This window comes from Scomber scombrus, chromosome 12 (assembly GCF_963691925.1).
Source record: "Scomber scombrus chromosome 12, fScoSco1.1, whole genome shotgun sequence".
Lineage (NCBI taxonomy): Eukaryota > Metazoa > Chordata > Actinopteri > Scombriformes > Scombridae > Scomber > Scomber scombrus.
In genome coordinates, this window is record NC_084981.1 from 21,701,851 (window position 1) to 21,726,936 (window position 25,086).

The window sequence follows — 25,086 nt, forward strand, 5'->3', positions numbered from 1 at the left end:
TCCAGTTGTCTGACATGTCTGATTTTACACTGCCCCCTGTTGTTGATTGTGTGGTCCTGCTAATTTATTTTAATGAACAGTACATACATGCATGATAATGTCAAGTTGAGCAGTGCAATAGGTGTTACTGTATGTTACGTATCATAACATTTTTTTATATGTTATAAATCAACATTCAATGGGGAAAGATACAAGCCTGCTAGAGGAGAAACACACACACACACACACACACTTTACTTTAGCAGATAAATAAGATTGATTACAATCCTATTGAAAACTTCCAGGACATATCCGGAATGTATCAGTTCTGAGGGTTGTTTCATAAAGCAAGATTGCTATTGCCAGTTAAACTGAGTTTACCTCAGCTTTCTGTCCCAGCTCCACAAAGTAACTTTAGAAAAAACTGACCTAATAAGAAAAATATATTCTTCTATACTAACCTGCTCAGGCTAGTGGTCAGGCATGGTTTGCATACTTTATTCAACACAAGACAATTTATTTAACTGACACAAAATACAGAGACTGGAGAATAATTAACAGTATTTCATCACATGAAGGCTACAATGTTTGATAGCAAATCACAGAATTCCACATATTTAAATGTGTAATTGTAGTAAGCTGATCTATCTTTATCAAGCATCTTTCTGTGAAAAGTAGATACAACAGTAGGGAAACCCATATGAAAACGCATGTCCATGCTTTGCCACTAGAGGGTGCAATGTTCAAATGTGTGGAGAACTAGAGAGAGAGAGAGAGAGAGAGAGAGAGAGAGAGAGAGAGAGAGAGAGAGAGAGAGAGAGAGAGAGAGAGAGAGAGAGAAAGAAAGAGAGAGAAAAAGAGAGAGAGAGAGAGAGATAGAGAGAGAGAGAGAGAGAGAGAGAGAGAGAGAGAGAGAGAGAGAGAGAGAGAGAGAGAGAGAATTTAGAAAATATTCTGCATATAAGTGGATTTGGTGAAATGTACATACATCCGAGTAACTAAATGTCAACTCAATGTTTGAAAAATCACATGTCCATTATCTCACATACGTATGTGCATTTGAAACAACCTTGTTTTCCTCTTGTTCAAATGAACATTTGCCACTGAGTGGTGCTGGAGTCTGTTGGACTCCTCTCTGACTGAGCGTGCAGTCAGAAGGGCGATTTGTTGCCAACCTCAACACACATGGGGGGCCTATATATAGAGCTGCTAATATCCAAACAGAAGACTATTTATAGTGAAACCAGCTTTTTGCCAGGTCACTACTGTAATTAAGGATTTATTCTTAATTTAACTGCTTTAAAAAGATAAAATAAATCTGGCTTTTTCATCTTCTACAAAGTTTCTGCTTCAAGAGCTATTGAAAACATAAAATCATGAGATCAGATTGAAACAATCACTTGACTTGTTTGTTAATTACGTTGAACGTTTCTAGAATTTGCAGAGATCTTCTAAAGTGGGGGCACAAATATTTACCGGTCTTATGGAGGGCAAGGAGGCTTTTGGAGGTGTGTCATCGATGTCCAGAACAAGAAGGAATTATAACCAATACAACAGTGTCAGTTTTTGAATAATTTTGAATAAGGATAATTATTTAAAGGTACAAACTACCTCACAAACATATCACAGTTAACAATACTGACACTGGAAGATTAAATTAAATTGTTAAAACAAAATGTGAGAAAAAAACAGCTAAAAAAGAAAGCAAAGAAGTTATTTGAAGGACTTTAACAGTGTTATTTCCAACAGTGGCTAAAACAGGACAGAACAGACTGTTTTTATTATTCACATAGAAGCCAAATTGAAAAGTATTCACTTACTGTAATCTGACTGTATCAAACAGCAGATGATACAAAACTTACTTTTGACTTTGGATAAAAAAGGAGTTTGGAGATGGGTCTAAAACTGACTGAGGGGTCAAGCCCTGATATTTTAAGAGGAGGTTGGATTAGAGCATGCTTAAAAAAGATAGAACTGAGCCAAACATGTACCACTTTCCTATTTACAATAATAAATAAAGAGTTATACAGATCCACAGAAATATTGTAGATCAGCAAATTTGTTTTTTTCATTTAAATACACTTAACTCGGTCAGGTTAAACACCAAAACCTGCAATTCACATTAAGAAAAACTCTCCGCTTGTTCTTGGCAGTTACATTTTCTCTTTCCATTGTCTGGATACAAGACAAGCAAGGTCCTGGCCAACTTTCAGAGAAAGCTCTTGTTATGTTGAGCTTCCGGAGTTCTAAATTTAAGCCAAGCACTCATAAAAAACCCCCCAAAGCTTACTGAAGACCCCCAGGATTATGTTGCATGCCTGTTTAACTGACAACCATGCTCTCGTGAATATGAGAATACGATATCATCCACACACTGTGCAGTTCACAAAACTGCAATGAAACCTTACCCTACTATGAAGTGCTTGATCAAACATAGCCACAAAATACTTACAATAGCTTTAAAATGTTGGTCATTGCAGTGGATAGACGGCCAGTATCTGATAACACAGTGATCATAATATGTTGTGTTTATAAATGTTTCTAAATCCCAAAGTCGTTAATGAATAAAAACTTCAATGGGTTTTTTTTTCCTGAAAATTAAGATGTGATCAGTTTACACTAACATAGGGTAAGAACAAAAAGCACGATTACTACAATTGTGAATGATGACAGTATGAGATTTGAGCAGTATAAGATAAATGACAACACTATTAAGCCCTAATAAAAGAAGGGGTACACATACTTTTCTGGTCATTATTTCCCCCTCTTTTTAAACTTCAAATATACTGAATTTTGCATTAACTTGTATAACATGTAGCTAACAATGAGAGTTCTAAGGACATGTTCTTGTTATTGTCTCTTGGATATTTAATGACTTCACAAGGACTTTAAGTTCAATTACAAATTCTGAAATTCAACTGTTTTTGAGCCAAAATAAATAAAATGGAAGGGATTTAGTATTTTAGTATCAGACTGTTATATCCTGACATTGTGGAGAAGGCTTTGAAACAGCATTTGGACCATTGTTTAGGGAGATATATACAATGTGAAGAAAAAATGATTATGCTGATGTTTTTGGTGGGTAGTTAAAAGTTTGTGCTGACTTCTAAGTCACAAGTCCAAGTATTGCTAAAGTATTGGCTTTAACCCTGGATCTCAGACTTTTAAATAATTTCATTAAAAAAAAAAAAAACTTAAAGTTTTCTTCTTCTTTGAATGTTGTCAATTATCTAAATGTTTTTTTTATTGGGGTCTTAAACATTTAAATATTGTACATTGTACAATATATCCTACCCACCTCACCATACTTTTATCCTACCCAACACACCAAAAGTGGAAACAGAAGGTAATAATAATAACAATAAAATATTAGACATTTTTTTCAAATGTGCTAAAAAAGAAATATTTAAATGCAAAAAAGATTTTACAGCAATACTACAACATTATGGTTAACAGTTATATTTAAGTTATATAACCAGGAATGGTTGTTGAATTTCTGTCTTTGAATGCTCTCAAAATGAACAAAATTATAAATGATATGGAAGGACAAAAACATGCATTGACTTTACTGATTGCTGGCCTTTGGATGCTCTCTAGTACTCTCTCTAGTTGCAGGTGCAGTTTTTACCAAGCTAACACTTGCTGCAGTTTCTAACAGCTCTGTCTCTGCATGTCCATCACGTCTAGTCACATCATGCGTCAAAGAAACTGAAAATGTGACAATCTAGTGTCAGGTTAGAGTAACATAAGGAGTAAAGGAGCTAACTGACAAACAGACATGGCCTTAATATACACACATATATGTTTAACCTCAGACCTGCGCTGTGCACTCACACATACTTTACTCTACTCTCCCTCCCTCTCCCTGTCACCCTAAACACAGCCCATAGCTCTTTGAGGTTATCTTATAACTGAGTTCTGTTCCCCACCTTCTTTGCAACTATATATAGACTTCTGAACCATCTGTGAGAATGATTTTGTTCCTTTAATATCCCCATCAGCACTTTCAGCTGGCCAACAGAGACTTCTCCCCCCCACCATCCCCTTTCCTATTCATACTCCTAACCCCAACCTCCTCTTCCTCCACCACCTCCCCCCATCTTGACACCAACACTGCTGCCGCCCACACCCTCAACCCTCTGGAAGATCTGCCATCTGAGTGAAGGGTAGGTTTTGCACTTCCCAGGACCTTGGTCCAGCCATACTTAGGGTCAGAGGCACTTAGGGATTTGTAACTTGCGATCAAGATCACCAACATTGAGCCAGGGGTCTCTTCTTCTCTGTTTGGTATTTATAGGTCTGTCTCTCCTCCCAGGATTACAATAAAACCCGGTGAGTGAATCTGCATCCTATTGGTGTGCTTTGTGCTACTAATCAACCAAAAACTTTAATTTAATTCTGGTTATTGCAAATCATGCAGAGGGAGTTAAGATATGCATTATGCTTCTACTCATAATTTCTGGGACTAGAAATTGTGCACTGGGAATACAAAATGGACAAAGACCTCAACAATTCAATAAACCAGATTATTTGTTTTTGATGAGAATGCTTTTGATTTTAACCAACTATTGCAGTAAAATGGCTCGGGGAATCACTGATTTTAGATTTTGTGGCTACGTCTTAAAATGACCAAAGGAATGGGTGAATGTGCTGATCATCCCTCTCTGTGGGCGTTGCAGATATTTTATATGCTGTCACCAAACCCTGATAAGGGGGTGGTAGATCTGAGCGCGAGGGGCCCTAAGATTGTGATTATTATAAGGGAATTAAAAATGTCCAAACCCACCCCCCAAAAAAAACTTCTCCTTGAGGTTCAAACGTACTCTGAGAATTGTTTATTGGAGGTGTGTATTGTGTTGTTAAGGGTTGTGTTAAGCCCATTTGATAGTTGAATGACGCCATTACTCGTCGCGAAAATGTCTTGGCTGGAAATGTCTTTTAAAAATAGACCCAGTGGGTTGAATTACAGCCAGTAGATGGGATGCGATGTTTTGCTACTTGAGGGGCCTGAAAGAAACTGCTTAGAGCTAAAGGTGTTGATATGCATTTAGGAAGAGGATAAACGGTACGGCATAGTCAAAGAAGATAATGCAGGAAAAAGATAACTGTAGGGAGGCACCGCAGGTTGTAATAGATGTGGTTGTTAATGTTAATATGGTGCAACAGAGAGTGATATCTCAGTTGATCTGCCGCGACAGATGAGACAGAGGAAAGTATTAGTCCCACTTTACACGCCCTCATGTTCCCATGCAGGCTGCAGATTTGGAAATATGATCAGATGATATGAATAATGCCAAATGCTATTTTATGATACTGAGGCCTTCACTTGTACTGCAATAGAATTGCACCTGAATGAATTGATCACTGATTCCCGCCTGAACCACGGCGTGCTTCTGTTTACGTTGACTCAGTGTGTATACAGATCTTGTGTCCCTAAACAAAACTGAAATGCACATTGAGCTATATATTTCCTTCAGAGCAGACATCTGTTTGACGGTGGAATGTTGAGAATCTGGGGGCACTGACATCCCCCTAGAACTTGAAAAATGAGTAGGGTCCATGCTGTCTCTTTTCCTGATACACTAAGGTCCTGTGGATTCTCTTTCAGGGGTTGTTGATGGCTGTAGGTGTTGACGGTGAAGAGTGATCTTAAGATTTTGGTGCAATGGTTGAGATAATTGCAAAGCAGCATCTTTCACTTGTGTGAAATGACTCTCAAAACTGAAACAAAAACGCTCCCTTCAGTGCATTTGAACATTAGTCTGCAGCTAAAAAGATTTAAAACCATGCCACTGACTTTGAATAGGAGCTATGTGAAATGTAATGTTACTGTATAATATACAGTAAGCCTCTTATGAAGCAAACTTACTTCTGTCACTCACTGCTGAATGTGCTCAATATATGTTAAAGGTCAAATAAACCAATTCATTACTAGTGATACACCCTAATATACTAATATATTACTGCTAATGGCATATTCTTTCCAAACCCACCAGTCATCATGCCTGTGGGAACACCTGCCCCCGTAAACAAGCGGAAAAAGCCCTCCAAGATCATAACTGACCTATCACATGTCACTCAGGATGGTAAGGCTGACATGAAATGAGATGAACATGAAACCACATTTTCTATATGGTCACTATACCTTTTTGAGCAATTGCAACTCTTTCATATAAACACAGTACACATAAATAGATTGATGATAGGTGATAGGTAGTTGGGGTACTTATCTTACTGGATACCTTTTCTTTTTTTTTCTTTTTTTTTTTTTACTATCAATAGCCACTAAATGTCATGACAGGTGAACTTTAGTTGCATGATTTCAAGAGAAACACATGCATATGCAGTAAATGCATGAACCAGATAGAAAAGATAAGGAAATATTGTGGGTGTCTTGAGATATGCATATGATTATGCATATCTGATCGGATATATATGATCTTAAAGGTTATAATTGCAGTTATATCAGTAACAACCAACCATCAAACAAGACCTCAGCAATTATTTTTCTGGTGCTTTAATACTGATAGACTTAAGATTTTGTGGATTTATTCAGTTTTAGTTTGTATTGCCATGTTAGTACAGGGAATCCCAATCCTAAGGTTAGGACAAGCAAAGCATCTTTGTTCATGAAGACAAACATATCAGTGAATGGTCATCTCCCTGGTCAATTTACTTCGTAAAAGTGAACATTCATCAAAATTAAAAGATTTCTACTTTGTTTCTACATTAAGATTTTACTAAATGTTTGTTTTTGTCTGGATGTTCCTTACCTAGAGTATGAGTCAGAACCAGAGGCATCCGAGTTTGACCTGGGAACAAAGATCAGGACTCCCAAGGACATCATGCTGGAGGAACTTTCCTTAATGAACAACCGAGGCTCTAAGATGTTCAGGATGAGGCAGGAGAGGGTCAAGAATTTCATCCATGAGAACAACCCTGACATTTTCAGCAGTGAGTCGATGGTGAGAACCTAGTCCACGGAGAAAACATAATCCAATTTAACGTGGTTAATCAGAAAATACGAATGAATGGGATGTATGGCGTGTGGCTGGTTATGTTGATTATATTTCTTTCAGGAAGACCTGCAGAAGTTTGTTGGAGGTGAGATGGGAGGTCACATGATAAATGTCGGTGGGCATTTTGTCAGCAAAGAAGCTAGGCATCTGCATCATGTAGGGGTACATGTCGGAGGAGGGCCCCCCGTTCCTCCTCCAAAGCCTGGAAGCAAAGGTGCAGGAGCAGGTGGGGCAGGAGGAGCAGGAGGTGAAGGAACAGGTGGGGGTGACCATGGAAAAGGAGAAGGAGCTAGTGAGTGGACTCCACTAAAAGGTTGGTATCATTTTTAGAACAAATATAAGTAATGTACATACATCGAAGATAGAATAGTTTTTTTAATTATTTGGACAGAATCCGGCTACTTGTTTCCCTGTTTCCAATCTTTGTGCTGTTCCAAGCTAACCGGCTCCTAGGTGTTTTTAACTGTTCCTTTAACAACAACATTTTAAATGATCCACAAATATTAGTCAGTCCTGGCACTGTTGAATACAATTTTACAACTTAAATTGTGCACTATTAACTCCTGTCGAGTGCCATATACTTTAGCTGTGGACATTATCTTCACAGGGGGTGGATCAGACGATATGAATAAGAAGCCTGTTTATATAAAGACGTACATCTCACCATGGGAGAAGGCCATGAAGGGTGATGAGATTCTGATAGCCACTCTGAAAACTGGAATGCCTGGTCCACATGAGCACAAGGATGTCCCCAAGTTCAAAAGCTTCAACAGGTACTTCCCTCAAGGTCTGACTTTATAGGTGCTTTGTGATAAGCATGGGCTTTAATAATCCTCTCACCTTGTTTTGCCAGGAGTGCCATCCCCTTCGGCGGCTTTGAAAAGGCCAACCTGTTATTGAAATTCCAGCTGCCAGCTGAGCCGCCCAAACAGGAGCCCGAACCAGCAGTGGTGTACAATCAGGAAGTCGGTGGCCGACCTACCTTCAACCGCACTCCTATTGGCTGGGTGGGTAGCAGTGAGCCCACTAGCATTCATTTGGATATGGATGTGCCCTTTGATGGAGAGACCGATGAGCTGTAAAAAAAATTAATTAAAAAAATACACATACTTTCATTACACTCACTATGCACAGACACACATGCAAGCATAAATGCATGTTAACATTTTAGCATTCACAAGAATGATAGATGAGCTTACACTTAACTGTTATATTGATGAATTTGAATCTCTCAGTGTGAATAACTGATGGCATACATGACATGTGGTAATGTTGTTGCTCTGTGTTTGACTGTAAGGCAAAGAAATTAAATGTGTTTGATAAGTTCATAAACTGAGCCAGCGTACTCCTTTAATTTGTCAGAAAAAATGTTGTCTGTGAAATGTTGCTGATTTTGTGAACAAGTAAAGAATGAAAGCTTTTTGAAGGATAGATTTATGCTGATGTTACTGTTGTGCATGCTGTCTGGATGTCAACTTGTTATCACATGTTATTTCCCAGTGCCTTTTTTGTTGTTAAGATCCTCTGAATCTTTTTTGAGCTATGGGCAACAAGAATTAATTCTGGATGCATGCATAGATTCAGTTGTTGATGCATTAACAACTTTACCCTCCACAGTGTCTCCACAATAAACTTTTAAACTGTAACAATAATCTTGAAGAGAATGATTAAAATGTCAAGGGAAGTCCTTTTGTGTGTGCGGTAATCTGTATTGATTTTCATGGTTTGGTGGTTTTGGTGATTTTATTTTATATTGTATTTTATTATGATTAGTATCTAATTATTATTTAATATTAAAGATGTAAGCTAAAACCAGTGGGGGAAGAAGTAAGATATTTTCCTTTAATAGTAAAGAACACTACCACAGTATAGATTACTTAATAAAAATACTACACTTCAAGTATGTCCTGAATTAATTTTTTTGTAAGTAGATATACAAAAGTATTAGCAACAAAATGTACTTAGAGTATCAAAAGTAAAATAATTTAGGCTAATTGTTAATAGTGTTATATTTCAATATTTTTACATTTTAATTCTGTTTATTTAATGTTTGTAGTTTTTTTTTTGTATCACATCTTAGAGGCTGGTCATTTGTTTTATTTGTAAAATCTTGGCTTTCAAAGTAACTATAGCTGTCAACTAAACCTATTAATACAATGAAGTATTGGAATAGTAATGCAGGTGCTTCAGTACAGTACTTGAGTAAACTCTAATTACCACCGGGCATGAAATGACTAGTCCCTCCCAAACAGCTGGGGGCGGTCAAGCCGTAAATAGTTGTTTGCCAGTCCTGAATGACAGAATGAAAGAGAAGAAGATTATTGTACCTTTGAGGTAAGATACCCGGCGTGTACTAACTTTGCTATCCTACGGTTCAAGCACTGTTGGACGGTACCGACTGCAGTTTACACCAACGCAATGGACAACAGCGCAGCATTATTAGGTAAGGGCGGCGTTAGCTAATTGGCATTCAAATAGGACCACGTTAGCTTACGAGTTTTTTAGGTAGTCAAACTATATGGAAATAAAATAGCCCAGGCAGCACGGAAACTTGTACACACACACTTGTCGAAATGCTTTTAATTGTCTCTCGATAATCTATAATGCCAATATGATGCCCAGTAACTTAGCTCACACCGGTCCGCTTGAGCTGGAGCTACTCTGTCGGTTGATTTTGTCGGTCGTTTAGCAACCTCTGGGCGCAGTGTTGCCTAGCAACGGCAGTGATTGCTGTTTGCCAACCGTTTGACGTTAAACGAAGTTAGTATTAAACGTTACTTTGTTCACGATAGATAAAAGCTATCAGGGTTAGTCAGATTTGGGAAGTTTCCTTTTACCATTTGTTACTTCTGTCAAATGCAGCGTGCCGTTTACATATTTTTTTTTAAGTGTAAAGTGAACTCAGATTAATACATTTTACCATTAATAAATTCTCTGAAAATTAATATATAACGTTGCCATAGTTACGCTAACACAAGTGATCGATGTTAAGGTGTTTTCCCAGAGTGTATGGTCCTTCCTTTGAATCAGATTGTAATGTATTGTTATAACAAATTTAGTGTAATGTAAGATTTTTATTTTTTATTTTAAATGGGAATGAGCATGTAAATTAACAGACTTTTATTTTACAAGTTTAATGATGGTGCTACAATGATTTCCTTGTTTATTTGATAAGGATATCCTTGATATTCTTGTGTTGATGAGTCAATTACATTATCTGTCAGTTTCAAATATATTGTAAAGCTAAGTTGTTGATATTTAATAGTAGAGTTTTTAAAAAATCAGCAACTCAGAGTTAGTACCAATTGCTTTTGTGAGTGGATATCTCTGTCATTGTGTTTTAGGTGCACTATAGCACAGTGATTTTGCCTGATGTCATCTACATTAAAGGCCCAGTTGGCACCCCTGCCATGGACAGAGATCCTTGTGTATTGGGTGCTGTCCTTCGGCTCTCATCTGTACTCTTTTTACGAACTTCACAAATTCTCCAAAGGTAAGGTCCATGGAGAAATATCAGTGTGGCGGTTCAATGAATTGACATGAAAAACTACCGAAAATGAAGCTGACATTTACGGTTTTGTTCCTTCAGAACATGAAGCAGGATTAGAGAGAGGATTCCTGTTGGAAGAAGGCCTGCTCCGGGGGTTTAAAAGAGTAAGTTCATTGTTGGAATTGCTGATTTAAAACCTCAACTCTAAAACTACTTTATGACACACCTCATTTAAAACACAAGTAGGTTAAAGTTCAAGCAAGTTAATGTCACAAAAGCACAAATGTATTTGGTTGATGCACATAAAAACATTTTTAGCATTTGAGCCTCAAGGTTTAGGTGATGATAAAGTTTATTTGTTTTTTTTGTCAGGATCCCTCGGACTTTGAGTGGAGTTTCTGGACTGGATGGGCTAAGAAGTCTTTGCTCTGGACTCTGATTGGACATGGTGCAATATCCAGATTGAGCAGCATCTTTTACCCAAAGGTAGCAAACAGTAGCTGTTGTACTGTTAAGTGTGCAATTTCTTTTTTTTCTTTTTTTAAAAGATTTTTTTCAGGCATAGACACCTTTTTATTTGATATGTTGCCAGACAGGAAATAATGGGAGAGAGAGGGGGGTGTGACATGCAGTACAGGTCCTCCGGCCGGGATTTGAACCGGGGTCCACTGCGTACGTGGCATGCGCTCTAACCACTCGACCACCTGTGCGCCAAGTGTGCAATTTCTATTAAGTGAGAGGTGTTTTAATCCGCCATATTTTTGATATTGTTCCAACAGTTTAGGGTACCAGCCCTCACAATATACGGTGTCTTAGCAGCCAGCATTGTGTTGGGGATTAAAGGTGTGGGTGTGCTGCTGCTACATCTGGGCTTGTCCTTCTCAGTGGCCCAACTGCGAAAGCCAGCTCTGTCCTGGACCTGTAACCTGCTGCTCCTCTGCACCCTGCACATCCAACCACTTCAAGAGATCCAGGTGGGTTGTATCGCCTGGATTATACTTGCTGCTGAGGGGCATCTTTATCGTCCATTAAAAGGATAAAATAGACAGAGAATAGAATTATTGACAGTAATCCAGCTCACTAAATGGGATCAGATTCTAGGTCAAATGTTTCTAAATGCTAATTGGTGTCTGGAAGTATGTGATGTTGTATTTTTGCAACAGAGCCATCCACTTAAAACCAGTGAGAAGAGCAAAGAGAAAAAATACAGATATAAACCAACTGTAATAACCAAAACAGTTTTGGACCTCTTTACTCATGAGAAAATAGGTTTTTGGGACCTTTTTAATAGAACACAAGAGGGCGCAAGAACCCACTTACTCAGCTCCATCATTTTGGGTCCATACCACAGAGTAAAAGTTGAATGAATTTATTGAAAGCATACACATCAAGCATACAATTTATGGTCCCTTCCAAAGATTATTTTCCTACTACTCTCTCTCTCTCTCTATCTCTCTCTCTCTATCTTCTTTCTAGTATTTGAGAATAACTATCAATGAAAGGACATAGGAGGCATAGTAACAGCCTTTTTTTGTAGTACCACAAAATGGAAAAAAGAAAATTGTACTGCACAGTGCTTGATGTCTCAGGCTACAGCTGAGCAGCCATACAGTATATCCAGCTCTAATGCTTAGACATATAAAACTACTGTAAGTGCAATACAAGATACAGACCTGTGCATGCCTCTAAAAATCTTTCTGTCATCTGCTCTTCCCCACACACATGCAGTCATACAGTTGCATACAGTTGAGTCCAGTGTTCAAACAGTAGACTTGGAAAGCAGTAATATTCACAATGTTTGTTAAACAGACCTCATTAAAAGCTTTCTTAAGTCATTGTTAAGAGAATTGTGGGAAGAATATTGAAACTGTTTAAATATGCTGTGAATCTGCTATGTATGTATATTTTAAATAAGGGAATTTAAATAACATCTACATTTAGTGGCAAAACCATCACTATTAATATAAAGTTTCTCAAGGAATGTGTTAAAAATGATTGGCTTTCCCACTGATTTACACAGAGAGGCTGGTACGAGATCGAAGAGGAGTACTACCTGCTACTCTTCAGTGTTGCAGTCTGTGGTCTGCGTTTCATCAGCTTCAGCCTGGAGCATTGCTGGTGCCCTTTCAACCGTGGTGGCGTTGTGCAGCTCTATTGGCTGTTTTCATACACTTTCTATCATCCCTTTTTCTACAATGGACCCATTATCACATACAAAGACTACATTGAGCAGGTAAGAGAAAAGCCTACTCCTGATGTAAAATTTAGTCTATAATAGCCTCTTTTGGTTTTCTCTGGAGGAGGCTGATTCTGATTGCTGCTCTCATAAAAAAGGTGACCTCAGGTCAACTTCTTATAAACGTAAAACAAAGTAAATCAGTGGCAGGATATTAACAATAACATTTTCAGATTTGTAGAGAAATAAACACCTTTGTTTTTGGTCAAATGTCTGTCAGTCAATCATTTCTGTAATATTTATGCTTCCTTTTTTAATACCTATCTCTGGAGTAGATGGGAACATTCATAAAGTATGTGTTAAAACATTTTTTAAATTAAATCAGCTGTAGTTCTTTTGGTTGCGAATATTTAACCAGCAACCCTTAACAACATGCTCACTATCTACACTTCCAGATGCGGAGGCCTGCTGAGGAGAGTGACAGGGACAAATCTGCTTTTAGTTACTTTGTGCTCAGATCAGGACGGATCATGCTGTGGTGGTGCATTGCAGAATACATGATCCATGTAATGTACATGCACTCCATCCAGTCTAATGAAACCTACTTAGAAATTCTCCCTCCTTGGGCCTTGGGTAAGTATTTATATGCACTTTTTGGCTTCCATGTACAATATTAAGTGTTCTGCTGTAATGTTTTCCTGCCACTTCAGACACACACTGAACATGTTTATAAGATGCAGAATTTAAAAACACATTACCCCCACTGGATTTCATTAGTTCTGATATTCGTCAGATATGCTGATTACTGTGTTACTCACTGGCCTCAATTAATAATCCAGTTGTTATGATCTGTGGTGTGATTATATTCATATGTATTTGTTTTAATATTTCCACTAAATGACAGAAATGTAAAGGTGTAATTAGCCAGGCTATGTCACCTTTTTGTGTACAACCTCTTTGTGTCTTTGAGTCAAGACCTTCAGACTCAGACATTCTGTGAGGTAAATGTACTTTACATAGATGGCAATGGATACTTTTCATGTGCAGTAATAAATCCACTAATCAATTCAGTCATTTACTTGCTGTTGTCCTGCCCCCTAGTGGCCATAGTGACTTTGTGTCCCTTTTAATACCACCTGTGAATGAACTTGCCAGGTTATAAAATTGGATAAATGTATTTGGAAACTACAGAAGTTAAAAATACTCATAAGAATAAGACATTTTATTTTGAATACCTCCTCTTTCTGTGTCACAGGTGGTCTGGCCCTGGCCCTCGTCCAGTTCTTCTATGTGAAGTATCTGGTACTGTTTGGCTTGCCGTCCATGCTGGCCACTCTGGATAAGCTCGTTCCCCCAAATGTCCCTCGTTGTGTCAGCATCATGTACAGTTTCACAGGGATGTGGAGGTAAGGTCATACGAAGGAACCAATTCCAGTTAATGCCACTGACCTAACAGTACAGTACCCCACAGTATTACTGTATGTTGGTGTTGCAGCATTCCTAAACACTTCAGTGTCTGCAGTAAAGCTAGAGTCCCTGGTATGCTTGAAGAAAACGTACATTTAATGTCAAGTGCTTTGAGTGTTCACTGTGCTTTGGCAATCAGACTGGGCACAGTGAATTGTATCATCTTCTGTCATTACTTGCAATCAGAACAACAGGTCACCTCCACATGAGGAACATTACATCTGTCTTTCAGACTCAAGCTGAAATGGTTTGTTGGGACAGATTCTACATTTGCAGGTCAAATCTTTTCTGTTTTTTGTCAAAGATCCCCTCCAGACATACAAAATACAATAACATACAGTGATGTGTGTCTTATATGGTCCAGCTGACACCTAAAGAGGTCACAGCATTTGCGCTCAGGGGCCCGAGGCTCTGAAATGATCTGCTGAATAAAAACACATTTTTGTGGGAGTGGGACTTTCACTCTTCAAGTAAAACAGATCGGTAGCAACATTGGAAAGAGAACAGTAAATCATTAAACACAATATAATCTGAATTCATGTTAAAATCAGCAAATATAGTACAAATTAGAGTGCCTGTTTTAAAAGGGATTTGACAAATATCAGAATGTATGTATGTAACACACTCAAGCATAAACGAGAATTAGTAATAGTGGTTTATAATCACACATGCACACCTCATATTGACTTCAATCAATTATTTCTGTCACATCCACCTCAGCAGAGAGATAAAAATAATGTTAATGATAATTGCTACTTTTATTAAGCTCATGAAAAACTTCTGTTACTGTACAAAGCAAAAGAGGAGACTATGCCAGGTTTATACTGAAGGGGTCACAATTGTGTAAGTGAATGAACACACATTGCAGTGTCTTGTTACACAGGGATGTAGCACCGTCATTAGACTTTCAAATATAAAAAGGCTAAAGTCAGCAAAGTTTCCACTGCTTGGATTAATATCCAGGTGCATTCTGCAGTGAACATTTGTGTCACAGTGTTTGTTTCAGATGCTCACCACTTTGGGAAAATGAAAAAGACTTTTAGCTGATTTGCTGGAAAAATATAAGAACATGTTTTAGGATCAGCCACATTTAAACATATTTGAACCTCACAATATACAAAAAAACCCCAAACATGTTACAGTATCTGGAGAAAATGTCTTTTACATCATAGTAGCATAGAAGTAGTGAAAAAATGATAGTAAAGTATCTGTTTTTAAATGTGATTAATAAAGAAGCTATTTTCTTAATTTAGAGCACATAAAGTTGAAAGGTGGAAAGCTGTGCGTTTGGTTTTGCAGTAAAAAATGTGTCGACTGCAGACTGGATTGACCAATGTGCTGACACCGATGCACTCCAATCCCAGCCTGTGTGTGCTGAGCTGGCCGATGTCGACAACATTGATGGAATGCATAAAGCTGTCCACTTACATCATTGACGAAACAGCCTCAGTTTATAGGCAGCGCTGGGAACAAAACAGCAGCAACACCTAAAAAAACTAAATGTAAATTCTTTTTCTAATCTTCTTGATGACAAAGATTGGGCACACAAACACACATGCATCATGCTTCCTTTACATGCCTCAGTTTATATGCGAAACTTGGTGCTCAGGTGTTTCTTACACTGTGCTATATTATTATGCAAATCTGTGACTCAAATATCCTTTTTTGTCCTCTCTACTCTTAGGCATTTTGATGAGGGCCTGTATCGATGGCTCATCAGGTAAGAGGCACTTCATGAGCTGTGGACAGACTAATTCAGATGTTAATGCTTTACTAAAGATGTTAAATTGAATCAAAATCAAAAGCTCTATCAGAATATTTATTAATCTGTCTACATATATTTATGTAGCTATGTATACATAATTTAATTTCCTTATATTTAGCATGTGCTTTATTTATACTATCTGTCATTTATTTCACACTTAAAGAGCTAATTTCCGGCAGGGCATTGAACTCGTCAATTGAATAACCAAACAGGTGCCATTCTACAGCTGTTTGCCTGCATGTTTCATCATAATAGGCAAGGATGCTGCATTTGCATGTAGGCTTTCTCATGATTATGAGGATGCATGTTGTTGGTGAATAGTTCTTCTGTTGTATTACTGCTCCTGCATCCTGGAGAAATGCCTCCTCGCTTTATATGTGCATATGTAAAAGGAGCATTATGTGTTTGCTCACTTGTACTTTGGACAACGCACATTAGTTTGTCTGTTTTTAATGATGCACACTCGAGTGAATGCAGCCTATTGGGAGTTTATGGTCCAGTTGGTAGACGCGGGTTGCTACATTAAGGAAACACTGCAGTTCCACGGTTGTCAGAGAACACACTGTTATGTTATGTGGAAATGTTCCCTTGTCTCGGTTATTGTTTGCTAATTAATGTTTGTGTTGACTGGGTTTTTTTTTCTATTGTTTGATATGTTTGGTATATCTGCTTTTCAGGTGTTGAAAGATGAGTTTCGAATGAAATATGGCACATAAGACTTTTAAAGTGTCCCTAATTAATTTGCTAAAGATCCCAGAATTTAAATTGCAAATGCAAGTTTCCATTTTAATCTGTGTCCATTGGAAATTGTTTTCTCCTGCTTAATGGCATCACTCGCAATTATCCGGCTACGGATGCAAAACGATACCCGTTACACAATGCCCCGACGTTCTTTCTTATGAAAGTGCTTTTAAAGAGGTTTTAATGCAGTTCTGAAATTCTGTTGAAATTGTCTGAAGAGAGCTAGATGAGTGCGTAGGTGTTAAATGATGTGCTCTACATGACTCACTGACACCCCGTCTCTCTCCGGGCAGCTAAGTGGCTCATCCCTCACCATTCCATTACGCTTCCCCTGCCTGTATGCTGTTGTATCTCAGGTTCTCTGTTTCACTCTCATATAGCTATCGGGCAAACAAAAGAGCTCTTACTGGTTGTTTGATTGAGTTATTGCAGGTACAGTACAGAACATATGAGGCAGTGTTTGATTCCAAATCCTGGGAAATATTAGTTGTAAATAAATAAGTGGGGGCATAGGTTGGGTTGAGTGGGGGGGCAGCATTTAAACCTCAGCTCTGATTTACTTAAAGTAAGTGAGAAAAGTAAAATATGTCTTCATAAGAGCTCAGGGTCCAATAATAATAGCTGCCAGATTAAGAACTAATTCCTACTGTCAGCCTATAAAGCTGATATGCATGTTGTATGCACCATCTGCCTGCAGTGGTCAGATGTTATATAATAAATTGATTATTCAGGTATTAATGTCTATCTCTGAATTATCATATTTTGATTAACATCTGTTTAGAATACATCTACATTTAAATAGAGGATCAGACTTTCAGTATATTTAGGTATTCAGTTTGCTCTTGCTCTAACTCTCTGGTGTCTCTCCATCTGTTTTTGGACCTACTTTCATCCTTCAATATGGTCAAGCTGGCCACTCTATTTAAGGCTCAGAAAATGCTGGCTCATCTTTCAGGAACATTGATTAGCCACAGGATGGCTGAGATAATTAGTTCCCAGCTCAGCAACAGTAGACGGGATGTGATGTTTGTTTCTAAGTCCGTTGTAGTGTAGCATGTTGCAACACTGAGTACCTCTGGGACAGACGAGGTTCTCACAATATCTGAAACCATTTTTCTTCACACCCAGCACCACATTCTTTACTAATTGGTCAGATAATATCACCGCAAGTGGGCTATCACGTGGATATACTGTTGCAATTTTTGTACTGTGCGTAGTTTAATCTCATTTAAACCTTTTGAAAAAATGACATGCGTGAGCTATGTGGTGGGTATTTTCTGTTTCTGTTTCTGTTAATTCGTGAACCAAAATGTTGAAATCAGACCACGTCTTCCCACAACAAGAAGACAGTGCCAGCTGAAGTGATGGAAATGGCCACATGTGAAGCCAATTTGACACAGGAGATGGGTTAAACGTGTGTTGAGGGTTTGGTGTGAATCACAGGAAAAAACCACACAAAAACCCCACTTTGAAATCATTAACCCATTCGTGGCTCTATTAACAACTTGGCAGCACTGATACTCCCTGCAGTGCCTCTATTTTTGCACTGGACGTCAGAACATTGCTAATTAAAAATCAATGAACAGGACATGATAATTTCTGTGACAGGTGCTTGGTGCATATTGTGAAAAATAATGAAATTGTCTGTCTATAAACGCAGCATCTTCTTTTTTTTACCATATATTTTAGCACATGATTTATTGGACAGGTTATGATCTTCTTTCACCAGTTACAAACACTATATTAATTCTGATTGCATTCAAAAGAAATACGTTTTTAAAAAATGTCATCATTACTTATGTTTCAGATACATCTATGTGCCGTTGGGAGGTTCACGGCATGGTCTTCTATGCAAAATGTTGTCCACTGGCCTGGCGTTCGGATTTGTCTGCCTATGGCATGGTGGCCATGACTACTTACAATACTGGGCCCTCATGAATTGGGTTGGAGTTCTGGTGGAAAATGGACTGAAGTCTTTCTTTGCCATATCTTTTATTCACTCCATGCTTGTAAGTTTCAAATCCATATATATCTCCAAACAGTGTATAGATATACTTCCGTGGTTATTCTGTCAATAGGATTTTAAATTAAAATGTGTGGACATGATCTAATCTTTCCTGTAGCTAGAAATAAATGGGTCATATAATCTGATATAATAAGAGATAATGCTGGGAGCTGTTTCAGTACAGCAAGTTCAGATAGGAGACAAACTGGTTTGATCCTGTCAGATCTAATTGGCATGTTAGGCCCAACTTAATGTGAGTAAAAATTGATTTCCTAAACATTAGCAATGGACACTTTCAGGCTATTCTTGCTTCTTTGGCTTCTAGCTTTGAGAGACGTTCAAGTTCTCAAAATAGTAATGAGGTCTGATGGTCTACTGAGTAATCTTTTTTTGTTTATTAGTGCCAGGTACTTTGCTGTTCTTTGTGTCTTAGATTTACAATGAAAATCTCTTGTGGTCCTTCAGCAATTTACTTATTTATTTACTAATTTCCCAGGAGCAGAATTTCTCTGCGGCAATGAAAAGGCGTTGCGTTGCCGTTCTGTCTGCCTTCTCCACTGCCATGCTCATCCTCTCTAATCTGGTGTTCCTTGGGGGGTTACATGTTGGCAGAATCTTCTGGAAGCGCGTCTTCATTCAAGGTAAATTGCCTTTCACAACACTCGCTCAATAGGATTTGTGAGTGCCTTTATTTGCAGGATTGTTTTAGCTGGCATTTCCAAAATCATTACCAATGTAGAATATCATCATCAGTCATTTGGTGTTTTAATTTGACAGATGAGTTGTATGGTTGCTGTAGGAAATTACACATTCTCCAATGTAATAAAATGGTTTAAAATGCTGCTGTTCAATAGGGGTGTGTATTTAGCAGTATTTGCAGTGGATGTTGAGGCTGTGGACATACTGAGGCGTTTTATGCATCTGCATGTCTCCCAAATAGAGAGACATCTGCTCCGTGGTTGTGCCAGTCCCTGAACTGCTCCCTGTGTCTTTATTTGGCTCATTTGGTACCTAAAGCAAAATGGCAGTACCTCCTGAAGCCTGTCTACACATGATAAGCAGTCTGAGCTGCACTCACCACTGGGCTGGGCACAGATTAGGTGCAGAGAGCTCAGTTCAATACTGACACGTCATTATAGAGTATTTTAATAAAATAATAGTAAAATTAATGCTGAATAAAATACATACATTGGCACATGTTATGTAGTGGTAAACAGTTGCCTATTAACTCATCCAACAGACACAGCAAGAGTTTATTTCTATTCATTCAAAGAATTTAAGAATATTTACTCTCCTTGTAGCTCTTTCTTTTGTCTCCACCAGCAGCTTAGGAAACTCTCTGACTCTTCAGCTCCTAAATGCTCCACTATATTATACTATCTAGTAACTAACTGTGTCCGTCTGCTGTTTGGTGCTGAGCAAGTCAATCAATCAATCAATCAATCAATCAATCAATCTTTATTTGTATAGCACCGAATCACAACAAAGTCATCTCAAGGCACTTTACACATAAGGCAAGGCAAGGCAGTTTTATTTATATAGCGCATTTCATACACAGTGGCAACTCAATGTGCTTTACATAAAACAAACATTTAACAGAAAAAAAAATTGAAAAAAAACATGGAATTTGAGAAATAAAAATAAAACCCAATCATAGAAAGCACAGACAACTCCGGGGAAGAAGTTTAGGTTATTGAATGCATTAATAGTACATGAATGTTAATGGATATAGATGGATGGATAGAGAGAGAGAGAGAGAGAGGAGGAGAGAGGAGCGGGTGTCTGCCCTCCGGACCCAATCTGGGAGATGGTTCCATAGGAGAGGAGCCTGATAACTGAAGGCTCTGCCTCCCATTCTACTTTTAGAGATACTAGGAACCACAAGTAGGCCTGCATGCTGGGAGCACAGTGTTCTGGTAGCAGCGAGGTATAAAATGTGACACAAGACCAAATGTGGTATCACTGTCAGGAGCATCAGATTCATCACTTTCTACAGAAAAAAAACAATGGCTGAAGTAGATGAGAAGGGATCATGTGACAGCCTCTCCTTTTTTCACAAATCAACTCTTTTTTTTCATATTTAATTTGAATCGAGAGTCTAATGATAGAGGATGTTGTATTGCTGTGCAGATAGCAAAACCCCCCTGTGGTGAATTAGTGATATTGAGCTAAACAAATGAAATTGACTTGATGAATTTGTTAAGACTTGATATTCCAACATTATATTAGATATTATTATATAATATTATAACCTTTATGGAGATTTTTAGAATAGTTTCAGATTGCCAGTGTACAGTCTCTTCTGTATTAGAAAGAAACCTTTAAACATGCTGCATGTCTCACACTTTTGGTTCTCTACAATCTTTATTCCATCCTTTTCTTTACTGGTTATTCAGACTGGGGCATATTCTTTTCGGATTCTGTCAGGGAGTCTGTATGCCTCTTAAAATCAAGCCTAAACAGACTGACAGAGGTCATGTTCCAGTCACTAGCTAAGCTTTATTGTGCGTAAAAAAATTTAAAAACTAGAAGCCTCACAGCAAACGGTGCGTAACATTACGTCTCTAGCACTCCTGACCTCCTTTCACACATACAGTAATGTAAGACTTGGTGTAAATAAGTTAGGAGAAACCTAAAAATAAGAACTGGGTGTTTGGAAATACCATTTCTGCTGTGAATTATTCACAGAAAAAAGTAGAAACTGAACTGAGAATCTCAGTTTGCTTTTATGGCAACTCACTCAGGCCATTAAAATACTAAAAATAAAGACCGCATGGCACTGCCTGATGCTTACTTCAAAGAAATTAAATAGACCATTGAACAAACCACTTAATCATTTTGTTTCAGTGAGTATTTGTGTTTTTGTACTTGAAATTGAAGTATAATGGATCCACTGGAAATGCCTAATGCCGTTTCTTCTGTCTGCATCTGTCTGCATAATAAACCACCCAGGACGGCGGGGGTAGCAGTTTGCTTCATTAACATGAGATCAATGCTTTTAAATCAGCCTGTCTGGGAGTTTTACTGGTGCAGGCAGCAGCGTAATTGCACTCTGACCTATCTGGTGAAATGTCCAAGAAACAAACTCCTAATCAGAGTGTGTACAGTCTTATATTTTGACTCAAGATGTCCGAAGTGTCTCGTTGAATTGCACACTACTAACGCATGTGTGTTGATATACCCTCAGGTAAGATTACACTTGAATGCGGAGTGATTTAAAGAATTGTTAAAAAATGTAAGCAGCAGACTCAATGTATATTATTAATGCAGAACTATGAATCACCACTTTAAATTACATAGCTGTAATGAAGACTTATTTATCTTAATATCTTATTTGGAGCTGCAACAGTGAGTCAGCTAATAGATTACTTGGCTATTAAATCAGTTGCCAACTATCTTGATCATTGATTCATAGTTTTTAGGCAGTTTTTATTAACAACATTTCCAAATTCTCTGATTCCGGCTTCTTAAATGTGAACATATTCTAATGTATTTAGTCTTCTATAATAATAAACCAGATACTGGTTAATATTGTTGTACTGTTTTTAATATTGGTCAGGACAAAAGAAATTTGAAGATGTCATCGTGGTGACATCAACTAATCGATTAATCAAGAAAACAATCGACAGATTAATAGAGAATGAAAATAATTGTTAAACGCAGCCTGAATCTCATTTCAGTGATTATGTTTTACAAATTATCGTAATCCGTCTTCATCATCTACTTTTATGTCAATTATGTACTTCACTGCAGCTGAAATCACACATTGGTAATTGTTCTCCACAACATTCAAACAACTGCAGGACTCACAGAAGAGTATTCTAGCTTTACTTGTTGCACTAGTGTTGGTAATTTCCACTTAAAGTAATATTCCATAATTCTAGGAGATTTACTTTCCTGCTGAGTTAGATTAGAAAATCAGTACCTCTCCATATGTTTGTTAACCATGACTTCAATCTAATCTCTGTACATTCAAAAATGTTTCTTACCTGAAAACTTTACTTTGTAACTTTTTTTAGTATCTTTTTTGTTTTACTCCACTAGCTTTTAAAATAGTGCTTTACTATTTAAGTATACTATTATTAAAACTGCAGTTCCTTTACCTGAGTAGGACATTGTATTAGCTCCACTGCAGGCTGCTGGTATCATCACTTACACTTAATTATTACATTATTTGCTGATATTCACACATTATCTGTGCAATGATCAAATATGCATCCAGATAGAAAAGGAAGCATTCCATTTACTGAGACGCATAGTCTCTCAAATCAACTTTATATTTAGTTTTGAGTCGCCTCTCTGCAAGCAGCCTTTCTACCTCCATTTGAACTCAGTAGCACTGAAGTGTTAATCAAGTGGCAAAAGAAACGTGCCATAGAACCATAGAAACAAGCAACTGATGGAAATGGGTTAGTCATACTCCCATACTGTATTTTCTTTCTGTCAACATTTCTATGCCAGGCTGCAGTAATTAGTAGTTTTGGTTAGAACAGCAGAGCCGCCTGAAAACAACTCGATTTTATGTTACAAAATTGCGAGGAGGTCACCTGACACATTAAAATGCACTGAAAATTTGGCTTGTGGCTTCATAAAAATGTGTACTTGTCACTGAAGCAAAGGTGAGATGATTGGTTGGATAATATATTTCACACTGAGGGCGTTAATGGCATTTACATACCTGCAAAGACAAAAACACTAGGAAGTTTTGACATGACGGCATGGCTTCCTCATGGTTCATGCAGGGTCCTTAGCTAAAAGGCTTTCAATGATTCATTTACATGTCAGAAATACATAATATTTTAAAGGTGGTATTTACCTCAGTAAAATATGGCTTTTATAGGCTTTGCCCATGTTACTTTTCTCCCCCGCAGACAGGAAACTGGCAGAACAGATGTGCGAGAAGCAGGCCGCGTGTATGCGAATTAGATTTTGCCATGAATAGGAAAGAATAGACTATTGAAAAGCATTGTGGGTGCAGGTGCAGGTAACCAAGATAATCTGGAGGCAAGCCAGTAGGGGAGGAGATGCAGACAGCTGTCCTTACCTGTTCAAGAAGCAGCTATAAATAGAAAAACATTAAACAGCAGAGAGTTTAACAAACTGATGCTGCAGTGGAAGCATTGCTTTTTTTGGCTGAATTTAAAATGAATTAATCCGTTTTTATGTAGCAAACTTTGCCCAGGTTCAGGATAGAAATGTGTTTTGGAGTTAAAAATCATTTATTTTCAGTTCTGTTTCTGATAAAACATCCTTTTTTATTTCAGGATGGTCTACCATTGCTCCACCTATGCTGGCTTTCCTCTACTGCTTTGCTCAGATTGGACTCGAGTGGACTTCTCACCCGCCATGAGTCACCTTGACTTTGCGTGAGTGAGAATCCCAGCTGCCGCAAAAACCAGAACAACCTGCTGGGTCCAGTGACTCGTCCTCACCAGCCAAAGTTTCTGTTGTGAATCTGGCTCATGGCCACTCAACCTGTCCAAACCTGGCTGAAGTGCAGCTTAGCAGCAACTTTTAACAACCTGCAGCACCCAGCAAAAATCTGTAAGCTACGACATAAAGGAGCCATGTTTTTCCTTTGAAAAGTGAACGTTTTCTGTACTGTGTTGACAATTGACGTGCATACAAATTGTAACAGAATGATTGTTTAAAGCTGTAAATGAATCTAATAGAAGTCAGTGTTGAGGCATGTTTTCCTCCCAGTAAGCTACACTGAATGATTATGATTGTGATGATTGTGATTCTCAGAAACCGTAAAACAAAATATGGACCCCAAGTCTGTCTTGGTTATATGACTGATAAGGTATTGCTCAGTGATGCGGGAAGCTGGAGAAATGCTAATTTCATGTTTACAGTCCTCCTTTGGCTCGCCACAATAGCTGTTGTGTATTCAGAGGTAGACAATAGGCACAGCAGGCTGAATAGATCAGCAGGAACCTAATAATGTCATTATTTTTCCCTACAGACATAATTTGGGTAAAGTAGAATGACACTAATATCTGTAGATGCATTACTGAAACGCTTTAAAGGGACTGCGCACTAGCTTTTAATTCAACACCATTACAGTGGTAGATGATGTTTATCCAGTGGAATTTTTGAGCAGAGAGTACATAGAGGACTGCAGGCTGGGTCCTTTTCACTAATGTGTGCTGCATACTGCTGTTGTTGCGTCAAAGCCTCATGTCACCAAAATGTCAGCTTTTCAATCCCTCAGCCTGACGCCACTAACCAAATTTAGCAAAAACCCAATGATATATAAATATCACTTTTTGGTGATGCATCCATCCATGTTATAATGGATAACTGATACAATGAGATATTCACAGTTTTTCTGTTTCAGCTGTGTTTATGTAGTCAAAACTGATGGTTCACCTGCTCCCCTATATGTTAAGATTCTTCAACTTGCCTTAATTTAACTCATACAACCGTTTCAGAACTCATTCT

The 25,086-nt window shown here is 38.0% G+C and overlaps 2 protein-coding genes across 3 annotated transcripts; both read left to right on the top strand.

The window, feature by feature from the left end:
• The first annotated feature begins 4,071 nt into the window (after nucleotides 1-4,071).
• myoz1a (myozenin 1a) lies at nucleotides 4,072-8,691 on the top strand. 2 transcript variants are annotated; one of them, XM_062430578.1, is made up of 7 exons: nucleotides 4,072-4,145; nucleotides 4,277-4,311; nucleotides 5,976-6,065; nucleotides 6,757-6,944; nucleotides 7,059-7,311; nucleotides 7,606-7,771; nucleotides 7,852-8,691. In XM_062430578.1, the coding sequence occupies exons 3-7, from the start codon at nucleotides 5,981-5,983 to the stop codon at nucleotides 8,078-8,080; spliced, it is 921 nt and encodes a 306-aa protein (XP_062286562.1). In that variant the 5' UTR covers nucleotides 4,072-4,145; nucleotides 4,277-4,311; nucleotides 5,976-5,980; the 3' UTR covers nucleotides 8,081-8,691. The 2 variants fall into 2 exon arrangements, with proteins under 2 accessions (XP_062286562.1, XP_062286563.1); XM_062430579.1 differs by having other exon boundaries at nucleotides 4,101-4,145; nucleotides 4,295-4,311.
• Nucleotides 8,692-9,321: 630 nt separating this feature from the next.
• On the top strand, nucleotides 9,322-23,992 carry hhat (hedgehog acyltransferase). The gene is made up of 12 exons (XM_062430653.1): nucleotides 9,322-9,441; nucleotides 10,343-10,491; nucleotides 10,588-10,652; nucleotides 10,861-10,974; nucleotides 11,268-11,462; nucleotides 12,509-12,721; nucleotides 13,120-13,301; nucleotides 13,882-14,070; nucleotides 15,816-15,851; nucleotides 18,445-18,646; nucleotides 19,139-19,283; nucleotides 23,907-23,992. The coding sequence occupies exons 2-12, from the start codon at nucleotides 10,371-10,373 to the stop codon at nucleotides 23,990-23,992; spliced, it is 1,548 nt and encodes a 515-aa protein (XP_062286637.1). The 5' UTR covers nucleotides 9,322-9,441; nucleotides 10,343-10,370.
• Nucleotides 23,993-25,086: the final 1,094 nt, after the last annotated feature.

Excerpts from the sequence above, each read along its gene's own strand:
- myoz1a (XM_062430578.1), top strand. The coding sequence starts at position 5,981 with ATGCCTGTGGGAACACCTGCCCCCGTAAACAAGCGGAAAAAGCCCTCC. Across the intron at positions 7,312-7,605 it reads TGAGTGGACTCCACTAAAAG|GGGGTGGATCAGACGATATG; the intron begins GTTGGTATCATT and ends TTATCTTCACAG. Across the intron at positions 7,772-7,851 it reads AAGTTCAAAAGCTTCAACAG|GAGTGCCATCCCCTTCGGCG; the intron begins GTACTTCCCTCA and ends TTGTTTTGCCAG.
- hhat (XM_062430653.1), top strand. The coding sequence starts at position 10,371 with ATGTCATCTACATTAAAGGCCCAGTTGGCACCCCTGCCATGGACAGAG. Across the intron at positions 10,975-11,267 it reads GCAGCATCTTTTACCCAAAG|TTTAGGGTACCAGCCCTCAC; the intron begins GTAGCAAACAGT and ends TTGTTCCAACAG. Across the intron at positions 19,284-23,906 it reads GAAGCGCGTCTTCATTCAAG|GATGGTCTACCATTGCTCCA; the intron begins GTAAATTGCCTT and ends TTTTTATTTCAG.